Below are 25,591 nucleotides of genomic sequence, written 5' to 3' on the forward strand. Positions count from 1 at the left end.
TTCTATACGTGTGCATATGTGCGTGTTCCTGAAGATCGAAATGCGAGGATATACGCAACGATAGGGGACTGAACAGTGTTGAAGACTGTATGTTTTTCAAACTTATGTCACTTAAACTAGCTTCCCCATTTTTTATTCTGTATATGTTTTTGTCTTTGTGTGCTTACAGTCTTGGATAGTTCTTAGTTGGCACAGTTTGCTCTGTGTTTTAGCAAACTTTCATGTTTTCTTTTCTAAACATATTTTTGTACATGTAACAGTTAATATAGAATTGAAAAGATATAGAATGATTGCAAATGAGATATCTATTCACCAGAGTACAATTGTAGTCAACTTTAGTTCACCGCACGGATGAAGACCCATACCGTAAATTTTTATGTACATTAATTCAATATGTGTTCGAGTACAAAATTTGAAATAATTCTATGAACGGTTCATTTTCTGTCCATTAGCCTTAATTTTATTGTCACGAACCAGAAAATACAAAAAGCATTTGTCAAGCTGAAGAGGTCATTTCATGCTGTGTTAGCAAAGAAAGAAGCTAGATTTTCGTTTAAAATGATGCCCATGCATGATGACGATTTGACATTTGGTGTATTTTCCATTTTAGTATAAACATTATAGTTTGTTTTAATCTTCTATAAAATTTGGTGGCACGTATTCACATTCTATTAAATTGGTCTTTCAAAACTATTTTCGCATAAGTAAAAAGTTGGCATAAATTTCCGGAACACCAAATAAGATAACCATTTGCATTTACATTAATACTAGCTTGAACGCCTGAACCGTTATTTGGAACAACGTTGAATCGGAACGTTGTGTAATGCTCACTGGTAACCTGTACAACGTATGATATATTCAGAGAGAAGATATGTTAAATGCTTCAGTTTTTCTAAATTTTCTTTAGTTATCGTAGAATTTTGAAAACGTTTCAAAAAGTGCAAATCCATTTTATGTGTATTGTATAGTTAGTTGTATAAATGATCCTCTTTTGATATTTACTTTTTTAAATGTGTTAATTGTATGTAAGTTAGATATGTTCATAACTTATGAAGAGATATTTCAGGTGCCTATAAACAATTTTTAATGATACTTGATGTAAAAGTTTATCAATATGACAATTACCATTGAATAGAATAGAGAATGGAAACGGAGAATGTTTCAAGAAGACAACAACCCGACCAAAGATCAGAAAACAGCCCAAGGCCACCAATGGGTCTTCAACGCAGCGAGAAAATCCCGCACCCGCAGGCGGCCTTCAGCTGGCCCCTAAAAAATAATGTATACTAGTTCGAAATGGCCGCCACTACAATCTCCGAAACATACAAATGAACCAAAATTTAAAAAAACACACAAGACTGACAAAGGCTAGAAGTTCATGACTAGGGACAGACAAAAGCTGGAAGTTCATGACTTGGGACAGGCGTAAACATGCGGCGGGGTCAAACATGTTTTGTGGGACTTCAGTCCTCTCCTTATATCTCTAGCCAATGTGGAATAAACAAACACACATCAAAACGCACAGTAAAACTCAGTTTAAAAGAAGTCCAATTCCGATGTTAGAATAAGTAACAACATAAACTAAGCAATACGACAATGAAAAACATAAAAATACAAAGGACTACTAGCAATTATTGACATGCCAGCTCCAGACCTCAATTAAACTGATTGAAAGATTATGTCTTCATCATATTAAAATCAACCACAATCCCTCCCGTTTGGGGTTTTAGTATCATGCCATCATAAATCGTACGAGAAGAACATAACCCTCATCATACGTACGGGATATTTGTATTACAGATGACCGAGGATATTTTCCATTGTCATCGTTAGAAATCGTCATACTTTGCTTGATCTTTCATCACCGAATGTTACTTTTAACTGGATGTTTACTTGTCCTGATCAGCATAACAGGTGCCATTTACGGAGAACGTCAGAATTCCTGAGTTTACCCTTTTTTTGTTGTGCTCGTGTTGTTAATTTTTTTTTTTGTGTAGCTTTCTATCGAATCGTGTTTGTCTTTTCGCCTTTTGTCTTTTAGCCATTGTATCTTCTGTCTATATTCGACTTCTTTCTTGGTATTTTCTTACTTTTTTCACACAAGCAGATATCAAACTTTTAAGATAAGTAAATTTATTTACAGGAACCAACACATGATTTATTTTTCTTAGTAAGCAATGAATTATTATACTACTGTATTAATCGCCTTAAATGTTATAATGAATAGTAAACGTTATAAATAACAGTATGGTTGTTATGGTGATAAGTGCAATATATATATTAAAGAAAACAGCGTCCATTATTATTGCCAACTCTTGCCATGTTAACTCGGATTCCGCATTTTCTGTTGTGTCTGGTATTGATGTAATATTTTCCTTCTTCATAACTCTGATTGGATCATTTTTATAGCCTTGAACGTCATCAATACTTATGATGTCTGCAGTACTTAAGTTCTGAATATCATTCACCTTAAACTCCTTTCTACAAGGTGCCATGAAAGCCATTTTTCTTAAAACTGTTTTCGTTAATGTCTTTAGCCATTTTGGTATTACTGTGTTTTCTGTTTTAAAGTGGAGACGTAGCACAATTATAGTTAAGACTACTGATATTGCTCCTAGCGTCAAAATAAATGCTAAATATAAGGCTGAAATATAATAATAATAGATTCAATCGTATATTATAGGCAGCTGTAAGCAGGATAATTGCTCGGAGTAAAGGCATTACATTCAACATATAATATTACATTTCAAATCAGTGTTTTCTATCAGATTGTCAAGCCAAAAATCATGATAATAAAACACTATTTATAAAAAAATAATTAATAAATGCAATTAAAAGCATTTTTACCAAATTATAAGCTTGGTACCTTTGATAAAGATTTACTTTAAGTTGTGGATTGCATTCGGTTTATGTCATGTTAAAATTAATTGAAAACAATATCAATTTCACTGCGTACGACAGGATTTTAGTGTAAAACCTCAGATAACGTAACAAAACAAACCGATTGATTGATTGTTGTTTGCTTAAGGTCAAGTTGCAAATATTTGATGCATACTCGGGACTATTGAAAAGTGTCTACTAAAAGATTTTGATAATGGAAAACCTTTACAATTAAAAGAATTATTTAATGTTCAGTTAAATTTTCTTCAATTTTAACCAATTCTATTTTCTAATCTGTTTTCTTGGATATATTTCAAAACACACATACATATATTCATATACTTACATATATATGAAAATAAGGAGATGTGGTATGATTGCCAAAGAGACAACTATCCACCAAAATTCAAAGGAAGTGGATGTAAGCAATTATAGCCAACTGTACGGCCTTCAACAATGAGAAAAATCCATACCGTATAGTCGGCTATAAAATTCCCCGACATGAAAAATATGAAACAATTTAATTGAGAAAAACAACGGCCTAATTTATAACAAAACAATTTACGAAAAACAAATATGACAGACATGAACCAACGACAACCACTGAAGTACAGGCTCCTGACTTGGGACAGGCACATACAGAATGTGGCGGGGTTAAACATGTTTGTGAGCACTAACCCCCTCTCCCTCCCCTAACTTGGGGACAGTGACGTAATAGCACAAAATAACAAACAATAAAAATCAGTTGAAAAAATCTTAACTCACCAAATCAATACAAAGTAGAAAAGCATCAAACAATAACACAGACTAGATGTGGCATCTACCCCTCATACCTAACAACAAAAAGTCACTAAGTACAGATCTGAGAGTACTCGCAGTTACAGACAGCTCGTTCAAAGCCAATAACAACTAATAAAAAAAATCATGTATCTTAGAGTAAAATATCAATCAGTACACATTCAACATCCAATGAATTTAGCAGTCAGAGAAAAACATGACCTTGTGCAATTCCAAAATATAGGTATCGACAGATTGTAGTAACGTGAAAGTACATATGTGTATAACAATAATATTTAGTATGGTTTTAATTTACTGATAACAAAATCAATATTTATTCCAATAAAAACAATATTCAAAGAATTAATTACAGTGTTGAATTGGTAACCTTTTAGAATAAGTTTATTTAAAGGATTGATAAGTTTACCCGGATCGTATCTAAATTTCTGTGCTCGGTTAACAACATCACCGTAAAAATTTAGGATGTGATATTCCGTTTGAAATAAGTGTTCTACAGGTACAGCCAAACTTGCAAACCAAATCTTTGTATGTATGGAAGAATTTAGTAAAGGTTTTAAGTAATTGGTGGTAACATATCCCTGACTTAATAATCTACTAGTAATTTATAGATTACCTATACTTACATATATTTATATACTTACAGAGATAACAAATTGAAACTGAAGTACTCGGAATGTTGTCTGATATTAAGGTCAGGTACACGGCATAAGAAAGAAGAACTGTAAGAGCAAATCCATTCTTTTCACCAGAATCTACCGGAAGTTTAAAGACCATTGCTATTAACACTGCCAACAATGCGACTGGAAAAAGAGTATTTATAATATGAAACATTGGACGACGCTGTAGTTTAATACTGAAGCTGACGCTGGAAAAAGAACTTCCTCCTCTGGAACTGTCGCTTATTTTGTTTCCGGATGAAGAAATGAGACTCCATTCGCCATTTTCAGAATAGAAACTAAAGTCTACAGGATCACTTTCAACAAACAATTCGACCTCCGTAGAAGTGTATGCCCAGGAGCTTACTTTTATGGTACATTCTTGTGTGTCTATGGGATAGAATCTTGTATCAGAATCACAACTTACTTCAAAAACTCCTGATGGATTCCAGACGACTTGTCCATTTTTTACTATGCGCATTGGAATAGACGTGTCGCTGATAACGCCCAAGTTACGAACCCTGAAATTACAACTGAATGTTATAGATTCAAAAGAAAATTTATTTCCTGTATTTCTTTAACATACATCTTTTTTTGTTTATTTTTGTACTTTCTTTTATTTCCTTAGCACTCATTATTTTTGTTTATTTTTTACGTTTATTTTTGTTTGCTTTTGGAAATATTTAAATACGCGGTACACATTAAATGTTAGAATTTTGTGTTTTATGGTTTGTACGTTTGATAACATTCGTCGATACTAGGACACAGAGCAGAGTAAACTGGGAAAACAGAAATGGTATTTTCTATTGTGATAAATGAGGATAAATGACAAAACTTTGTTAAACGGTGAATAAAAAACTAAGTCCAGAATATATATATTCAGCTTATTTTTTTTACTTAAGAAATGAACTTTAATTTTTTTTATGTTATTGCATCAATATTGACTTTTTATTAGATTCTTGATATGCATATATTTCATATCAAACTTACGAATTTTCGATTACGATAGCCGGTCTCCAAACATACACTTCATTGCTGAACAAATAATTAACACTGGAATAATTCAATGTTGTAGTCGAAGGATTAGTCCAATCTAATCTTTTGTCGTCCCATACCTATAAAAGTGATATCAGTCGATTTGATCAATTAAGCAAACAAATCTGAAGCAGGAAAAGTACCATAGTATTTGATACACATAAACAAATATAGAAATTCCAATAGTTTCATTGTTCGATACAACATTAGTATAAATGAATCTGAAACATTTCAGCCTAGAATATATTATAAGATAACCTTGATTAAAGAGAAGCATATTCTTCAAGTGTCTATATATATCAAGCTCTGAATTGCATCGAATCTGTTTGTTTCCACGTGCCGTGCCATCGTTCGTTTGAAAAAAGTTGACACTTGGAGAATTAAATTGTTTTGACAATATTACCTTTGATTAATTAAACTTAGGAATTTTAGTACATGTTTAAGGTTAAACAAATTTGAATGATAAAGGTAATTGCAATATGGGTAAAAATTACTTACCACAGATAAATATCCTGATATTGACAGACTCTGGTCTTTAATATCCTGAAATCCAAAGTAATGGTTTCAAAACTTTTGAATTCTAAATTTGGACAACGGAACATTTGTTATTTAATACAGTGGATATTGGATTTTTTCCTTTATTTAAAATTGTGACTCTTTTTATATTATCACATTTTTGTAACTTTTTAGCTTGAATAAAGTCTTTTTGAGTTGTACTTGAATATTGGTCACATAAATTCCGTTTTCGATTTGGAGTTTATTTGATCAGTTTATAAGAACTGTGACAATCCAAAAAGTTGATTACTAAAACCAAACATTTTTTAGGGGAAAAAACTTTGAAAAAGGAACATTTGAATTATCTCATATTTGGTTTTGAGCGTACCTGATGAAAGTAAATCCAGAAATTCATAAAGTGTTACTTTCATTTTGTACACAGCATATAATGATTCAAACCACATGATATTTGTCACTGGATCTTAAACAAAAATTCATTACAACCACATTTCCACAAATCTAAGAAAAATGTGTAAGTGGCATTGTATTATACTCACCAGATTGTTAACTGTGAGTATAATCAGACTTATTGTAAGAGAGAGGCGAAAGATACCAGAGGGACATTCAAACTCATAAGTCGAAAATAAACTGACAACGCCAAGGCTAAAAAAGAAAAAGACCAACAGACAAACATAAGTACACAAAACACAACATAGAAACTAAAGACTGAGCAACACGAACCCCACCAAAATCTGGGGGTGATCTCAGGTGCTCCGGGAGGGTAAGCAGATCCTGCTCAACATGTGGCACCCGTCGTGTTGCTCATGTTAGTACAAACCCAGTAATAAGTCTAATTCGGTAGGTCACATTCGGGAAAAGGGGACGGGATTGTAGTTACGACATTAGGAACATATCCGCTATCATATGTGAAACGGATATTCCATAACGATCAACCAACTCGTGATGGTGTCCTTGAAACTTACGAAGGGATGATTTCAACTTCACCACTTGGAACGCTTGGTTTAATAGCTTCCTTGTGAGCAGTAACCATCTTTCAAGGAATTTATGATAGGAAAAACAAGACCTGGAATATCGTATCAACTATGAGATATATACTCCGTATGCAGGCGCTGCTGGAATGTTGCTACATAGAAATGGAAAGTTCACAATTTGGAAGCTGTAGGTGGCAGTGTATTATACTGACCAGATTGTTAACCGTGAGTATAGCCAGACTTAGTGTAAGTAGCATTGTATTATACTCACAAAATTGTTAACTGTGAGTATAGTCAGACTTAGTGTAAATGGCATTGTATTATACTCACCAGATTGTAAACTTTGAGTAAAGCCAGACTTAGTGTAAGTGGCAGTTATTATACTCACCAGGTTATTAACTGTGAGTATAGTCATACTTATCCTTACAAAAACTTGTTCTTCAGGTCTTTGTAGCACTTCATAGCTGTTTGTTGTAAACAATTCTCTCCTAAGTGACGATTCCAAGTCAATCGTATATCTTGAATTGCTTAATACAGCATATTCAACCGGTAAGCATAACAATGTTATTATTCCTGGAAATAATAAGATAATCATGCACACTCGATCTTAATAAATGATTTCTATACCCCGCCTAAAATAGTTTTGACCATTATGTTTTCCCTTCTGAACGCCCGTCAATTAGCCCGACCGATCGTCTGTTCGTCCGTCCGGTTTCAGCTTAAAGTTAGAGTTATGACAGTTTACAATGGATATTATGCTAAATAAATGTATTACATAGATTACGCGGTTTTACTGAAAATGTACTCACTGTTGACATCAAGAATTTACATGAAATATTATCAAAGAATTTGTAATATTTCTCCGATCTGTTAAGAGTTTTTTTCTAAGAAGGAGCCCAAGTCCTTAAGCTTTTATTTGATACCAAAACTACCTAAATAATTTACTTATTGACAAAGTTTCAGCAATGTGTAGGCACTATTTTGTTAAAAATATGTAACACTTTCTTGTATGCCCGAATTAGTGGTTCTATACATTCAAAGCTGACGCCCCATGGTTGATTTAAAACAACCAGGTCAAAATTTGTTCAGTGATTATAATTAAAATGTTAAGTGATGAACAACATATGGACAACGGACCAAATAGTGGTACCTTAAATCTCCTTCAGTCAGATTAGCTCATTGAAAAACAAAGGCGTTCAAAAGGTTAAGACTTACAGAGAAGAACACCTGTTTTATGTCTGACTTGTTTGTAGTTCTTATTATATAATGTTTATGGATAAAAAAAGAGCTGTTAGTTAAACATCATTGAGGCAGCAACTGAACGATAAAAAAACCCAATCATGTGGGCAACACATTGTCTTCAACAATAGAGAGGTGTCTGTACAATAGTTCCAGCTTTAAATTGCTGTGAAAAAGATGTGAATCCAAATGACCAATCAATCAATCCAGCCGTCAACATTTTTATGTCGAATTCAAGATTGCCCCAACTGATATCAATCATTTGCATGAACCGTAACGTTATCTACATCGATAAGAGGAAAATCCTTGTCGATTTTTTGTAAAAAAATAAAAGCGGGAAACATTGTGGTAAAAAATCATTCTTTTACGTTAAAAAACCTCACAAATTTTGAGAATATCTTTTTGAGCTAGAATTTCAAAGAAAAATGATAAGTATGTATAATATATTATCTTAAATTGATACTGGGCATTTAGAATTTGCTGCATGTGAAAATCGGGGAGAAATGTAAAAATTTTACTTATTATATAAAAAATTAACAAATTATGATTTTCATCTTTATGTGATTGGATTTCTACTGCAATCAATGGCAACTAATTATCTTCAAACTGGGCGAGGCCGAATGTGTCCACAACATTAGCGTCCTCTGCTATGCATGCATCACAAGGCAAGCGAATGCAGACTTGTGACGATCTGGAAATTTACAGGCCAAGCTATCGGATCAATCCCTAAACACTTGCGGTACGTACGTTGGTATTGTCACCACCTAGTTGGGTACTATGGTGAGAATCAATTTACGTATGATACTCCAAAAAAAAAATGATAGTACGGTAGGATGCCAAGTGTTAACAACTCTCAGGCAAAAAACGAAGCTGCGTTCACATTCAATGTCTTTCCAATGAACATCCCCAGACCACTTCTCGCATTGCAAATGCATTTAGCATTATAGATACAACTATACTTATTTTTCGACAAGTTAGGAACCTGGTGGCCTTCTAATCTTGTGTGTCTAGTTATTATTGCCTCTAAGTGAAAACAGGTCTAAATATGTGACCCGCCATGACATTTCCATGCTTATGGCGGTAAACGTCATGAGGAGAAAATATCGATGTAAAGTCACGTAACGTAATCGGGGCACCTGTTATTTAATGTGTTTATTATTTATATATATTTTATAAATAAGAATGTTTTTCTCAAGTATTTAACAGTTATCAATTATGTATATAGGTTTCATCAAGGATGAAAGCGGTAGACGTTTAAAATATATGTTGTTTATCCAACCCCCCCCCCCCCCCCCCCCTTGTGAATTAATCAAGATTATTGGAATGTGATCACTATAGATTCAAAACGGGCTTTTCTTTGATGATTCGCATAGTGTTGTGTGTCGCCTTTTGTGTTTTCTTAAAAAATGTACTAAATTTATTCTTTTCCAATAGTGCAAAGTATTGTAGAGGGATTTGAACCTTTTTGACAGCCATACTTCTTTTTTTTCTGATTTTTCCCGCCTTTTGATAATAGAAGTTTAGCAGATTTTTTTCAAAAATATTGAAGTTGAATTGTATCTAATTGCATTCAGGTTCCGATCATACAAGATCTTACACTATCCGATCGCAATGATTGACCATCTTTACTTATTCCTTCACGATTATTGCGTGAACCCCTGAGGGTTCACGCATATTTATTAGTTAGAAATATAGTCTATGGAGGAATATTCGGAAGCCAAATTATTGTTCATTCGGAACACCTATTCATCTTATTTGTATTAGCTTCCTGCAATTAAGAGCACCCCCATACGGTGTACCTTAGGTATTTAAAATATGGCAATAAAGAATAGTCACAGATCGCTAATTCACTTATCTGATATATGATAATAAACAATCTATAGATCCTTTTCAAACATGTATATTTATTGTAAAGCTACATTTTATGCATTGCAAGGATTTACTGACTTGAGCAAAGTTGACAGTTGTACCCTTTGATAAAAAAGTGGAAGTTAAATGGTCAAGAATTAATTATAACGACCTATGGTATCAAACATCTGTGTCTAGATATTTACAGAGAGATATTTTAAAATAGTGCTGTGGTTTCTACATAATGAGTTATAGTGGGCTTTGGGATTTGATTTGTAATAATAAAATCATTATGCACACTTGTCATTTTGACAAATCAGATAAAAAACAATCTGTTTCAAATGAAAATAAAACAAGTAAAATAAAGACTGTTTGTTAATATACATTTTTACAACTTTTACTGTTTCCTTTTTACAGTATTCTCTATCAATTAAGTTATCTTGTAAGTTAATTAAATGTTTATTTAATTCATTGATGTCACTATTATTTCAGTGACCGCTGCAGAAAGTCGTCACTCGTTCAAGAGACTACTGCATGCACATTAAATTTCAAGTCCCATGTTTTTATTTGCACCATGTATAAATGTTATGTACTGCACAAATTATTTGCTTTCTGTTAAAATTATTTTTGGACTTGTTAAATATGCAAGCGCACACCAAACAGTGACAGGATAGTCAACCAAATGACGGTGGTCACTTAGTGGTAGAAGTAGAAATTTCTTATATTATTCACACACTGTAATGCTCTTAAATTTATGTGTGTTTTGGATGTGCACTAGTGATTGGTAAATATTGATACGTTTCTGTGTTTTTAATATATGTGACTTAACATCAAGAATTCCATTATTATGGAATCGTTCACTTTTGTACACTTCGGTTTCTAAATAGAGGGTGGTAAAATGGAGGGTCTGAACACGGAAACACGTGAAATAACAAATCGAAAAAACGTTCCACGGAAAAAAACCACTCTGGAAAAACGAAGCCAAGGAATAAAATCGTAAATATTAAGGAAAAAAGTAACAAAAGTTATTACTCAGCCGTTCTTGGAGATCATGCAGTCATTATAAATTGACATGGTGACCCTGCATGTGGTCACCTTTTAGCGTCCGTTAGTTGCATCCGATTTATCATAGTAATACAATAGGCTATTAATAAATATCGTGGGACCAGTTAATTAGTTTATAATTTAAAACAATATTTGGGCTGACTTTGAATTAGTCCCGGTTTACTTTTTAATCAAATGCGGGACAAGCACGAGAAAATAAGAGTACCGACACGAAACACGGAAAATAATTAAGGGAAAACACGAAGCACGCACATCGAACCAAACACGAGAAAACGAGAAATAAAACGTCGAAACACGGAAACACGTGAAATAAAAAGTCCGAAAACGTTGCACGAAAATAACCCTTTACTACCCTCTAAATAGGCCATACTAGATGTCGACACCTCATATCAGAACTTAAGAAGATGGTCAATTTCGTTTGCAAGTTTAAAGAAATCTTCAACTTGCTCTAATTTGCCTGTGAAGACCATAACACCGTCATCCCTATTGACAGTGTAATTTGATGTTTTCTCTCCATTGGAACTTATCTAAGATTTTAATGAATAGGGCAGGCAGATGCAGATCTGTACATGTTGGTGACAATGGGCGCTCCTAAAATGTGTTTGTATAACAGTCCATTAAACTCAATTCATTGTTTCTAAGAATTAATTTAACAAATGCAGTTAAATCTATTTTGTTTAGAATCTTTAAAGTATATTCCCCTGTGTGTCAATAAATTCTAATGCATTGATAACAGTTTCTTCTAAATTATCAATGATCATATTTGTGTACATTGACGTACATCATAGGCAATAAGAATGCATACTTTTTTACCTCGTGTGACTCAATTTTATTAATGAAATTTTTTGTATCTTGAATGTAAAAGTTATGCCTCTTCAATAATTGAATGTTGGGTGTGTACTAATTGATAATTTAGTCTTAGATGCATGATTTTTTTTAATTAGTTGTTAGTGGCTTTGAACTAGCTGTCAGTAACTGCGAGTACTCTCAGATCTGTACGTAGTGTCTATTTGTTTTAGGATATACAAGTACCCGGCCACGTCCACTCTGTGTAGTATTTCTGTTTGTATCCATCTGATGAGTTAAGCTTTTTTCAACTGATTTTTATAGTTCGTTCTTATGTTGTACTGTTACACCACTGTCCCAGGTTAGGGGGAGGGTTGGGATCCCGCTAACATGTTTAACCCCGCCACATTCTGTATGTATGTGCCTGTCCCAAGTTGGGAGCCTGTAATTCAGTGGTTGTCGTTTGTTGATGTGTTACATATTTGTTTTTCGTTCATTTTTTGTACACAAATTAGGCCGTTAGTTTTCTCGTTTGAATTGTTTTACATTTGTCATTTCGGGGCCTTATATAGCTGACTATGAGGCATGGGCTTTGCTCATTGTTGAAGGCCGTACGGTGACCTATAGTTGTTAATTTCTGTGTCATTTGGTCTCTTGTGGAGAGTTGTCTCATTGGCAATCATACCACATTTTCTTTTTTATATTTATAATTAGATCAAGTAAGTATCTCTCGCGGGAGAGTTACACTTATTGATGATTGGTCAGTAACGAACATTAATGTGTCCTGCTAGCTGACCAGTTCGCGATGCCTCATTACTTATTTCTAGATTAATTTTTATGAATTTTTGGAAGAAGGTACATGTGTCCTCCATGTTTTGAATTATTATTATTCTTTAAGAAATTATACGTACGGGAATCTTTTTTTTTCTCTCCTTGCTTTATATTTAACACTTCTCTCAACATGCCAAAATTGTAATGATTTACAATAAAAAGAAAATATTATCCTCCACACACATGGCCAAGATAACACTGATATATAATTTCTTATTCAGTTGAATAAATAATTAGAATGAAAAAGTTCTAAGGTTCACGTATTGTCTTTTTGTTTTAAAAAAACAACTTGTTTTTCTCGATATATACAAAATGACAGTCGTGTTCCTAGTTTTTTTTATTAACTGTCATTACATATTTATTCGATTTTAAAATTAATCACACTTTAATATATATTCTAATACTAATCACGTTTTTTCCAAAGTATTTTCCTTAAATTTAAAATGTTATCAATTTTTTTTTATAAAGGGATAGATGTGGTATGTGCCAATGAGAAAATATGCACCGGTGACCAAAAGTCTGTATCTTTTTCAGTTTTAGTAGCAAATAAATATGCAAGTACCTTATAAATAATACTTATCATTAAAAGTAAGTAAAAAAGAGTAAAAAGTTACAGGTTAACAAGTACATTATATTTATATATTTAAATGTTATTTCATAAGTTTGTTTCGTAATGGTTGCTTTTTGTTAAGATATTTACAGTTATTAGTTTTCAATATTAATTCGTAAGTATAATATGTTCAATTTTGTGAATATAAAAAAGTTAGAAAAAAATAAGTGCTATCACTTACCAAAAACAACGAGTAGCATAATGCCAGATCTCCGATTATTAATAATGTTATACAAACTACTAGACCCGTCAAGTAAATAAGAGAGAATATTACATAAAAGTTTAAATTGTAGGTCTATTTCTTTATGACATGTACTATACTGGCAATATTTTACATCCTGACCATGATATATTTATATACCGAATGAAAAGTCTGTTTATTGTATTAACTTTCTGTAACAACAGTACACGGTGGACAACAAATACTAGTAATACTTTCTTAACAAAACAAACTAGTCATTCATATCTTTAGAAGAAACTGTTATAATCTTAATTTTGAATGTCCTGACGTCATTGGGTTTTTTTTTTAAAGACAAACGCATGCATACACACATAAATACAAATATACACATTATTTTAAAGAAAGCAGTATGCTTACTTTACCTTTTGAAAAGGAATTGCCCCGCCGCAGTATCTTCAGGTGACATCGATTAAGATTTCCAAATTGGTTGTGCTGTTGTAAAGCTATCAGACTATATTTCACGAGTCCTTTCATTAAACTAATACATTTTTTGTTCTCGTTATTTGCTTGTTACAATATATCTTTTCTTGATACTATAAAGTAATTGACCTGATTATTGTTATAAAGGGGTAAGAAATTGACGTTCATTTAAAAGATTTTAATTATCAGTTTTTAGATAATTTAAGTTATCTGGGAGAGGTTTCATTATCAACGGTCAATGCATTTAAAGAAGAAAGGAAGCAAGAAAACGTATATACTTCTCTAACATAGTTCAGATAGAAATTATATCATGACTTAAGTGATGAGATCGTACTCAGTCTTCACCCAGTTGTATAAAGTAATACAATATGTTACCCATAGGCGACAAAAGTAGCATTTTTCGAGTTACAGACTCCAGATTTTTTTAGATTTTTTCATCAACGTGTATCTTTGTTTCACTAAATATTACAAGTAACAAAACCTTACATAACATTTGTAGTCCTTTTAAAGATGTTTTATTTGTTGAACGTGAATTTTGAAAGATACAATATTCCTATGATGATGGACGATACCTTTGCTGCTAAACGGTTTGTCCCCGAGGGTATCATCAGATGAGTTGTACATTAACGGTACCAATTGAATTGTAGGTATTCAATTTCGAAAATAAATGCTCTTCAGTGATGCTTGATGTGAAAAATACAAAACTTGTTCAAACGCTGAAGAGCTGACCAAACCCATAAAATACAATGTATATCCAAACCCTGCCAAGGAATATTTGAGCTTTGTAGTTAGTGTTTCGGTTGTGACATGATTTATAACATACATTTATCAAATTCCCTATTGAATAATTAAGACATAAAAAAAACTAAAGTTCTAAATATTTATTGTTCCCTGAAAGTGAAAATTTTTTTTGGGTTATTTTAAATTCCTCGACTGCTGGGTTTAGTTATGCGAAGGTCATATACATTTTGTATCATAACTTCAATACAGTTGAACTGCCCGGCTTGTTTGTATAATAATAAAACAAAATCTGTTTGTAGATATTTATTTACCTGATTTTGATACTGAAGACCTAACACTTTGGGTTACATAGTTTAAAAATTACAATGCTTAATGTCCATCTAAAGAATGGAACCAAAGAATAACTTCCTGACAGTGATATGACAAGATCATTGTATATCGCATCGAAATTTTCTGATACCAAACACAACATATAACACATGATATAGTATGTCATTCTTCCCCCTTTTTGGTCAATTTCTAATATATTTTCCCTTGACAAAAAGTAACTTGATTTTCCTTTGAATAATTTTAATTGAAACGTATGAGGTAACTTGACATGAATCGTCTTCTTAACGTATTAAAAAGTAATGGGGGAAAAAACTTCCATCAAAAAAGGAAGAAAATCAGGTCATTTTAACGTGTATTTTTACTTAATTTCATTTCATAACTTTGAATGTTTGAAAACAGATGTGTATCATGCAAATAAACCCAATTATTTTTATAAGATTTTAAAAATTTTAAGAATATTCAATATTAAGCGTTAGAGCATGTACCCTTTGTAGGTCCCTAAATATAACTCGTGCCGGTTGTAAAAATGACCCAATCGGTTACCGTAAAACAATACGCGGGAACACGAACGAACTAGTGGATTTATGACAACTAAGCTGTTTTGGTTTCGATGATAAAAGATAACCCAGAACAACATTCATGTTTTGAGACGAACTCATAGGACACCATTTTATGTTCCAAAGACTTTGGGTATTTTCAAACACTAACATAGCAAATGTGTCACGTTTTTTTGTAAAAAAATTTCTGAACGGTACTAACAATTTCCAACGATTTTTATAAGCGTTTGAAAGTATTATACACAATGCTTGTAACCTCAGAGACGACAAAATCTTTATTTGCAAGTTAGTGGTCGATGAAGTTTAGGTTAAATAGTTAAAAACAAAAAGTAGACAAAGTGTATTGACTTACTGGACCCGATATGAACATTTGAAAAATTCAGTATGAATATGAAACAGCAAAAAAACTTTATGCATTTGGCAAAACCTTTCGGAATTTACGGTCCTAAATGCTCTTCAACTACATAGTTTATTTGGCCATTTTAATTATTTTTATTTGAGCGTCACTCATGAGTCTTTTGATGACAAAACTTGCGTCGGGCGTTCACAATTATAACCCTGGTATCTTTATATTCAAGGTTTCATTTCAGGTAGTGCATAGAAATCAGTTAATTCTACCTCTTTTTGATAATATTTCTTATGTTAATCCATGGATTCCGAAACAATAACAATATATAAAACGAATTATTTAAGAAGTGAAGTAATTAACGAATATTGCTAAGAACATCAAGACTGTAACTATGACAATCATGGCGATGTTAATGTTGAAAAACACTTTGTCCATTATTTTGGATAGCTTTTCCCAGGTCAGCTTATTGTCCATCATTCTTACTGCTTCAACAACTGGAGGGTTACATTTGTTTGCCATTTTGGCAATGGTAGATTGGTTCAAAACTTTGACTTTTGTTGTATTTTGATTCCTGCTACAGGTACAACAACTCTGCATACCAGCAATTTTGAAAAGACATTTCTTTGTCGTGTTTTTTACCCATTTTGACATTTCATCTTCTTGTGATTTGAAATGTACACTCAAAACAAAAATTGTAAGGACAACTGATGCAGCTCCAAATGTAAGAATCAATACAAGGTAAATAGCTGAAATACAAAACAAAATACAATAGAAAAGGTCATAAAAGGAAATAGAGGAAATTTTTGAAAGATAACAAAAGAACATTTACTCCTCAACTGGTTAACCATAATCAGATGCAACCATCCAACTAGTTCTAACACTTCTGTATTCGTATAATTCAAATGATATTTATTGTTTATTCCGAGCTTATTTAAGTATTGAATCGTGCTAAAACAAAGGGTGCAACTCTTTCTGGCAAGATTAACCTTATACGATTTTGGTTGTTCTGTTTGTACCATTTTAGATATAGTTATGCTGCCAACCAACTTTTAAAAAATTTGTTTAATCATTTGTTGTGAGGACGGATATCATACATGTACGATATAGAATTATTACAGTTTATTTTCTTTAGATTTTTTTTTATTGTCCCAGCTGGAAGCTAGTCAGTTCGTACTCTAACCATTTCTTACCTTTGCTATTTTGTACCTTCAAATACTATTTCGTACTTAGAATATGCCATTTGGTACCAATGATCAAAACCATTTCGTACCATATCGGACAACTGCATATATCATTTCGTACCTTATTGACTAAATTCATGTCTACTGTTTCGTATCAAATAATTGTAAATCGTTGAAATTTTGGTAATGGTAATTTTTTAAAACACAGATTTAAAATTTAAAAATGGAAAAGGAAAGATCCTTTATATTGCCTCTTATAAGGTAAAATATATTATTAAACATTTTGAGATAACAAGGTAATATGTTTTTAAATATTTTGAGATGATTTTAATTTAAATATATCTATAATACTAAAATAACGAGGTCCAATTTGCTAGCCGGCATGACGGAACAACGACGAATCAAAGAATTCAACTTTATATATAACTAATATAGGACAATGGTGTTGATTAAAAATTACACCATTCCAGGCCCTTTTATTTTCCACATAATTAATGTTACCAATAATTAACAAGTTCCGGGTCGAATCCGAATCCGATACCGATACCAATAGTATATGTCACCTGTTACCTAATCTGAGCGTTCGACCCCTGTCAGGCGCACCACCAAACGGAGTGTTTGGGATTTGCTATAAACACGGGTCATAATTACACCTGAACTTCGTCATTACACAGGAAATAACACCACTAAATACAATCGTTGTCACATGAATTTTCCGGTTGTAGTAAGAAAACCAAGACGGGTTCAAACAGAAAGATTTTGAAAGCAGAGAAAACTGTACACCTTTTAATCAGCATGACTTTATCAGATGCTAATACGAATACTAAAATTCAGGCTTAAAATAAGGTGTAGTTACTTTACTTCAATCACGGACACGCGATGTCGCGGGTGTGTTCTAGTATGTATATATTATAACATAAGCAGTAACATTTTTCCAGCACTAGAAATTTTCTAAAGATCTATTATTGGTTTGATTAAGTTGAAAACTAAAAAAAATAGTTTTAATCATGCTTTGTTTGTGTGCAGGGTTTTTCCTTTTTTATTGAAATAGAAAGACACTAATGGATATATTCAGAAATATGTTATAGCAGATAGTCAATTCAAATTAGATGGTTTACTTACAAAGGTAACAAATATTGACAGAGGTACTAGGAATATTGTCCGAAATCATGGTCAAATATACAGCATAGGCTAATAAAACCGTCAGTGAGAAACCTATTTTCTGTCCTGATTTAGCCGGTAGCTTGTAAACCATAGCAATTAATATTGCCATCAATGCAACAGGGAATAACGTGTTAATGACGTGAAACATCGGACGGCGCTGGAGCTTGAGTGAATAAGTCAAACTTGAAAACGAAATTCCTCTTCTTGATTTTAACCTTGATCTGCTACTTGATGCAGAAACAAGATCCCATTCACCATTTGCTGAAAAGAAACTGAGGTCTACAGGATTAGCTTCAAAGTCTAATGAAACATCTGATGTTGTGTATGCCCAGGAACTTATTTTTACCGTACATTCTTGTGTGTCCAATGGATAGTACGTAATGTCAGATTCACAGTTTACTTCGTATATGCCCGATGGATTCCAAACTATAGTTCCATCACTTACAATTCGCATTGGAATTGATTTATCATTGATAATTCCTATGTCCTTAACTCTGAAATGGAACATCAATTTTTATATAATCTTGTTTTGATTTGAATGTCTACATATAAGCTGCCAATAAAATTTTACATAGAAATATCAAATTATGTTAGTTTAGGAAACTTTTCCGATTAAGTTTTTTTATATCACCGCTCCAATCAAAAGGAGATTTTTTCTTCATTTTGACTGTTAAATCAGAGAAGTTTGTTTACTACACCATTGTAGTATTTAAGAATCTACAACGTGAATTTAAAAATATATAATAAAGAATATCGGTTCTCAACATTTCATTAATTTACGAATATTTAAATGATCATTGGGGTGCACTAAACTTACGAGTTTTCTATGATAAGCGCGGGTCTCCAAACATACTCCTCTGTAGTGAAGAGAAATCTTACATTGGTAAAGTCTTCCGAGGTAGTGGAACTGTTTGACCAGTCTAATCTAGAATCCTGCCAAACCTTAACAGCACATGAAAAATATCTTAATGTTAATACCCTAGATAATTTCACGTAAAGCGTCTAGTGAATACAATGTCATAATGACATGAAATGTATACCCTGTATGCATATTTTCGATAATGAAGCGGTAAGTGCACCTTAAATTGTAAAATTATTCACGAAGTCGAACGTTTTTGCCATTATTGCAAGAAATCATATGACGCAATAAAAGTACATTTACATTAATCGCTATTTGTTTATCTTGCTTGATACATTTGGTTTGTGTTTCATTTGTAGTAGCCTTAATATGTAATTCTTTCATTAGGAGCAAGTATTGGTTTACCTTCTGCATGATAAACACCATATGGGAGTGACACCGGATATTGGTACTAGCTGAAGCGAAGAGAGATTGTAAAAATTTGTAATCACAGGTAAAAATTCCATTTGTATAATTATATGGTGGGAATTGACCTATTCTCCAAATAGTTAAGGAATGTTAGACATCAGCGTAAATTAAATCTGGAGATAAAAAAAACAACCATTTAGTACCAGAAAAACAATGCATTGATTACTTCAGATCAAGAAAAGAAGGTGGTTGATTGCTCCTAAAAATTGGATATTTCTTCCCATTATTACCAACTATAAATAATCAAGACCAAAATTTTCATAAAATGTCTTTTACAGTTATGTAAATCACAAAGACAAAGCTTGGATAGTGTACGACAAATTATTAGTGATATGTACGACAGCTTGCATTTTACAACCTATCTCCGCTTCAGCTAGTACCAATAAACAGTGTCGCTCCCATACGGTGATAAAAGTAATGTCATTTAAATGTTTCACTTATATAAACATTAAAGTTCAAATCAATACTTTGGATTACAAATTTATATTTTATAAACACTTTACTGTATAAAAAAAGGACACACAGTACCCTTATGTATCATATATGATATATTCAAAGAGATTATCGGATAAAAATAAGATTACGATATTTGTAAAATTAAATTTGTCAACAAAGAGTTCATGTTTAGCGGAATAATAAACTTCTGTCAGACAAAATATGTTCGTGCAAGTTCATTCACCAGACGTGTTTGTATATGTCACTTCATTTCGACTGATGCATTTTTAATGTCCCTTTAAGCAAATGGAAATATACTTTTTTGAGAATTTTTCTTAAAGCTATTGATTTTTTATAAATATATAAAATGTTAGTTACTAAGTATACTGTTAGGCAAACTCAGATTGATTATTGTCATGTCGTCATTTGAGCTAACTTTCTCAAACTAAAAAAGAAAGTGTAACGTTCTTGTCGATTTAAAAGATTTGAACATCGGTAACCTATTGTTGCCTTATTTTGTTCTTTTTGCATTATAAAAAATACCAAAATTTAATTAAAAAAAAGTATGTATTGTTGCTTCAAAATGCAAATATATTTTTGATTTCCCTTTGAATATAATTTTCAATCCAAATAACTTAATTCATTTGCTTGGATATTTCAACTAAATTAAAATACGTATCAGGTGACATGTATAAAGAACTATTTATTCCTTACGGCATAAGACTGCAAAATATATCGCATAAGATATTTGCACTCGGTGGCCGAGTGGTCTAAGTAGTACACCTTCTGCATCACTAGTATTTCAACACTGAGGTAGTATTGTTGAACCCCACACGTTGCAGGTGCGTCTGACTCCAGCCTTAATTGACTAGGATTGTTAGTTTTTCTATCGTAGGTAGGTGGTTCTCTCCGGGCGCTCCGGGTTCCTCCACTAAAAAAAGCTAAGTGCAATGATATATCCAATAGTGCTTAAAGTAGCATAAAACACCAACAATCATCATCATCACCTGAATAAAAATTTCCAGTTTTTATCAAACTGCAAACAAGCCGTCTTCATAAAAAAAAAAAACAATCACAGGTCATCAAATATCCAAAATATGTATATTTGAAAAAAAAAATAAAAGAATCTTTATCGTACTTACAACAGACAGGTATCCGGATATTGATAGTTCTTGGTCTTTAATATTCTTAAACAAAAGTGATGAAGAAATAACATCGACTCTAACACAATATTGCTCATTTATATACATGGTCAACAGTTTTAAAACGTCCACTTTCTACTTCATTTTGAAGAAAAACTAATATACTTTTGATTTTTCATGTGAAATATTGTTACTGAGGCATAAGCATAAAGTGTTTCAGCAATTCTAAATTTTGAGTAGAACTTAATTTAAATAGAAAAGATATTTTTTTATCAAAGACAGACCAATTTTACATTATGATAAACTTATTGTACTACTGTAGACACTCATGATATTGTTGTAAAAATAACCAAAACATTTTCTTCTTCAATATATTGGACAGAAGCAGTAACTTATTCCATAATATCTTAAAGATATAATACAATAATCTGAAAACACAAATATAAAATAATACAGGCAATCAAAATTTTAAAAAAAGCTTGGAAATAGCTGTAGGATATGTAATTGTATTTATATACATATATAATTACCAGGTTGTTGACAGTTAGAATGGTTAGCCTGATAAATATTTTGACGTTCTCGCGAGGGTTCTGTAACACCTCATAACCCATGAATAATTCATGCCTTAGCTTTGTTTCTAACGATGGACTGTAAACTGGTTTTTCTGGACGTGGTTTCAACCCTCCCGATGCGTGTAATACTGTTAGAAAAACTATTAGAAAGAATATTAGTTTTTTTATATAAATGTTTAGTCTAATGTATATAAGCTTCAAAATATTTTTATGAAAATTCAAGAATTGTTTCTGTATGTTAAAACTACTTGTTCGTCATGAAGAATCACTGTTAACGTGGATATATTCACGATTTCGATTCATTATTATTTCTTTCTGCGGTTAAATTTCGTGCATCTAACGATAAGTGCGCCCTTCTAATCTGTGTTGTTGCATTGTGCAAATTTCTCGCGCTCGTAATATTTCTCATAGTTTACGTGATCGCAAAATAAGCAAATTTCACCCTCGCGCGAAAAATTAAACTTTAACAGTAAAAAGTATTATGAATAAGAATGATGTTGGTTTAAGATTTATATTAAGACAGATCACAAACAACTTTTAAAATATCTGCTATGAACAATCGAGAAATATTACAAACAACTTAATATCTGCAATGAACAATTGACAAAACATAATCAGATAAAAGGTCACCGAATAAGATATCGATAAAAATAAATAGATAAACATTATGGCATGGTTTATCAGGTTATACTATAAATATTAAACATATCAATGTTTATTTTCTAGGGATCTTAAATATGAATACAATATATAAAAAAATATGATAGGTGGCTATTCTTTTTGCCCTTTTTTGTTTATAAGCTCTTTTTTTTTCTTTTTTTAAAGTTTTGGATTATCAAATATTTTGTCCTGGAACATCAATGAAGAGACATTTTGTTGTCCAAATGAGCCTCTGGTGAAGAAAAATTGATACCGTTACAGTTATTAATTCCAATGGGTCGATTCCTCTGCTGGTGGACGGCTAGTCTTCGAAGGTATCACCAGCTCAGTAGCCAGTACTTCGGTACTGGGATGAAAATACGGATATTGTTTGATTAAAATTTACTGTTACAAAATTTTGAAATAATTATTTCAAACTAAGAAATACATCTCCCTCATGCAAAACTCGGATTCCTTGCCCGGCATTAGCTATACTTAATGTCCTTTTTGGTTAATAAGCTCTTCATGTTTGTAATAAGTTTTTGATTTTCAAATATTTTGGCCTCGAGCATCACTGAAGAGAAATTTAATGTCGAAATGAGCATCTGGTTTAGAAAATTGGTACCATGAATGGGTAGCCTTATTGTTATTTGTAGCCATTATGCTATTATTCAAAACAACTGATAATCATACAAACAACCCATACTCATAATTCATCCAGATATTCTCCCAAATGAAATTGTTTGAAACACTGTGTATTTATAAACAGAAACACAACAAAAAGGAAACAACAACAATTAGAAAACTATATTCGAATATTTGTCATTTGAAGATTCATGATAACATGTTTTCAATTTACAATTAAATTCAATTTCCGGAGCAATTAACTTTTTTTTACGTTAGAGACTTATATCCCATCACTAATTATGTAATTTATAATATCATTGGAAGTAAAGGTAACCAGTGAAAAGGGTAGATCACGATATAGAACAGAGAGTTACATTTAATTACAACAAAAAATAAAGAAGTTACATGGGGGGTTATTACAAATCATATATTCACAAAAAAGACAAATAACACCTTGTGTAATCAAAAATATGAACAACAGACAAACACTAGCCCACAAAACTCTTCACAGATAACAAGAATTTCCATAAAAACCCGGTTTGGTAAGCAGTTACAGCTCCACTAGTGATTTTTGAGGGCCTTGATAAGTAAACATCTGAAATTAATTTGCACTCGGTGAGGTCACAAACAAAGAGAGAGGACATAAGTTGGGCTACAAGCCGTAGTCATGTATGACACAAATACTCCATAACAGTCAACAATATTATAGCGTCCGTATACTTTCGGATTTCAAATGTTTGGCTTTGAGCGTTCCTGATGAAGGTAAATCCAGAAAAGCGCTTCGGACGCATGAAATTATTAAACGTGTTGTTTTCAATTTTTTTCAAAAAAATGATTTAATCTTTACCATAGACAATACCTAACTTTGTGTCTTTGTCTTCATATATACATGGCCAAATTGTTGTAGAAACTCATCAAATATTAAAAACAAAAGATAGAAAAGATCTGCCCAATTAGTAAAGTACAAACTTATGCTAAAAGGTTACTTACATTAGCAAATACAGTGTTCTTAGGGGGTTATGGATTTTTCATTGTGTTTAAGAACAATGGAACCTGGAAGCTGTCATTTCTGATCAATTCTTTGTAGAGAATAAAAAACAACCTTATGGTGTCAATAAGTCAAATCGTCCTAGTGATAAATTGTCTAAATGGGAAATCGCCCTTTAATGAGTATCAGTAATACGACTTGTTTGTGGTTAATTTTTTTATAGATACTTATTACTTTTTATATAACTAAACATAATGCAAAAGGAGACTATGGAAGCGTTTGTTAAAAATATTCCTTCATCTTTGTATCACTAAGATAATTGTTTACATGTTGTGAAATTTACCAAACATTAAATGCATGATATTAAAATCAAAAGGTATATATAGGATAATTGTTGCAGCACTTTTTGCAGAAATTAACATAGATTATTTTTCTATGAGTGTTTGAAAAATTAATTGCGTCATCTGAGATTTACCATGACATTTCAGCTTTACTAGAAAATATGTTTCTTGTAAGTTTTTTAATAGATATACATACCTAGTTCATGATTCATTGTACTATTGGTCAATTAATCTTATTTGAAATTTTATCTAGAAATAGGGGCCATTTAGGGCCTTATGGAACCTTCTCCTTTCTGTGGTGAACATGTGCAAAAAACACAGAACAATGTACACCTTCTTATGTTTTAACTAGCATTATACCTACTCCTGTAAATGATGATTGTTTTTGTCCTTCGGTTATATTAAGCTTGCTTGACTATATATATATCAATTTTCAGTACAATATATTACAATATAATACAATATCAAATTATGAAAAAATCCTGAAAACTGAAACTGTTTCCTTTTTTTAATTACATCATATCACTATTATATTTTAAATGTGTATGTATTTTGACTTCTGCCCTTGTTTGAAAATTTACAATTTTAATTTGCAAAATAAATTCTGAAATGAACGTGACACTGGTAAATGAAATGATTATGCATAGAACCAAAGATGTACATACTTAACTTTATTTCTATATCCTTGACAGAAAAAGATTGTTTTTTTAAATTTTACAATGCATATCTATCTCTCAAAACCGAACAAAAATACTTTTACTTACCAACAAAAGGTGGTAACATAATGCGGGAGCTCAGCTTTATTTGGTAGTGTTATATAAAGAACCGTCATATAAATTTGAGGACAATATATGAATGTTAAAACTGTTTGTTATATTTCTATTCTTTATAAATGTTCAAAATGTTTAACATCCGGGCCATAATTTTAATATTTAACATAGTTTACTTGTTCAATTATTCTGCAACGCTAGTAGATTGTAGGCATTGAAAAAATACACACAATATATGCTGACCAAAACAAACTAGTCATTCAACTCTTCAATGGAAACTTATTGTGTATTTTATCATACTTGCAGACATTGTCGACATTATTTTTTTCTATACATACTTACATACAAGCAAGAAAGAAAAATAACAACTTTACTTCATACAAAAGGATTGCCTTTACATTAACGGCCCAAAAGTATCTTATGGTGATTTCTAGATTACCACTTTGGTTTATTTGTGTTGCTGCGTTGCAAGATATTTTTTTAAGTTACTTGAGAAGAATGATAATGTATGAAAATGAATGGAAAACAATTC

General features: G+C 31.9%; 2 protein-coding genes across 2 annotated transcripts; both read right to left on the minus strand.

Moving 5' to 3' along the window:
- Nucleotides 1–2,132: 2,132 nt before the first annotated feature.
- LOC127736998 (neuronal acetylcholine receptor subunit alpha-6-like) lies at nucleotides 2,133–7,271 on the minus strand. The gene is made up of 4 exons (XM_052247555.1): nucleotides 7,245–7,271; nucleotides 5,325–5,449; nucleotides 4,320–4,855; nucleotides 2,133–2,644 (listed from the first exon to the last, which is right to left on the minus strand). Exons 1-4 carry the CDS (start codon nucleotides 7,269–7,271, stop codon nucleotides 2,208–2,210), a joined length of 1,125 nt encoding a protein of 374 aa, XP_052103515.1. The 3' UTR covers nucleotides 2,133–2,207.
- Nucleotides 7,272–16,212: 8,941 nt separating this feature from the next.
- On the minus strand, nucleotides 16,213–24,501 carry LOC127736999 (neuronal acetylcholine receptor subunit alpha-6-like). Its single transcript, XM_052247556.1, has 6 exons — nucleotides 24,486–24,501; nucleotides 21,653–21,834; nucleotides 21,123–21,167; nucleotides 19,036–19,160; nucleotides 18,177–18,712; nucleotides 16,213–16,619 (listed from the first exon to the last, which is right to left on the minus strand). Exons 1-6 carry the CDS (start codon nucleotides 24,499–24,501, stop codon nucleotides 16,213–16,215), a joined length of 1,311 nt encoding a protein of 436 aa, XP_052103516.1.
- Between the last annotated feature and the right edge of the window lie 1,090 nt (nucleotides 24,502–25,591).

This window comes from Mytilus californianus, unplaced genomic scaffold (genome assembly GCF_021869535.1).
Source record: "Mytilus californianus isolate M0D057914Y unplaced genomic scaffold, xbMytCali1.0.p SCAF_4, whole genome shotgun sequence".
NCBI classification, from domain to species: domain Eukaryota; kingdom Metazoa; phylum Mollusca; class Bivalvia; order Mytilida; family Mytilidae; genus Mytilus; species Mytilus californianus.

Excerpts from the sequence above, each read along its gene's own strand:
- LOC127736998 (XM_052247555.1), bottom strand. The coding sequence starts at position 7,271 with ATGACTATACTCACAGTTAATAACCTG. Across the intron at positions 4,856-5,324 it reads GCTATCGTAATCGAAAATTC|GGTTCGTAACTTGGGCGTTA; the intron begins GTAAGTTTGATA and ends TTGTAATTTCAG. Across the intron at positions 2,645-4,319 it reads AGTTTCAATTTGTTATCTCT|CCTTATATTTAGCATTTATT; the intron begins GTAAGTATATAA and ends ATTATATTTCAG.
- LOC127736999 (XM_052247556.1), bottom strand. Across the intron at positions 19,161-21,122 it reads TATCCGGATACCTGTCTGTT|GTTTGGCAGGATTCTAGATT; the intron begins GTAAGTACGATA and ends TGTGCTGTTAAG. Across the intron at positions 18,713-19,035 it reads GCGCTTATCATAGAAAACTC|AGTTAAGGACATAGGAATTA; the intron begins GTAAGTTTAGTG and ends GTTCCATTTCAG.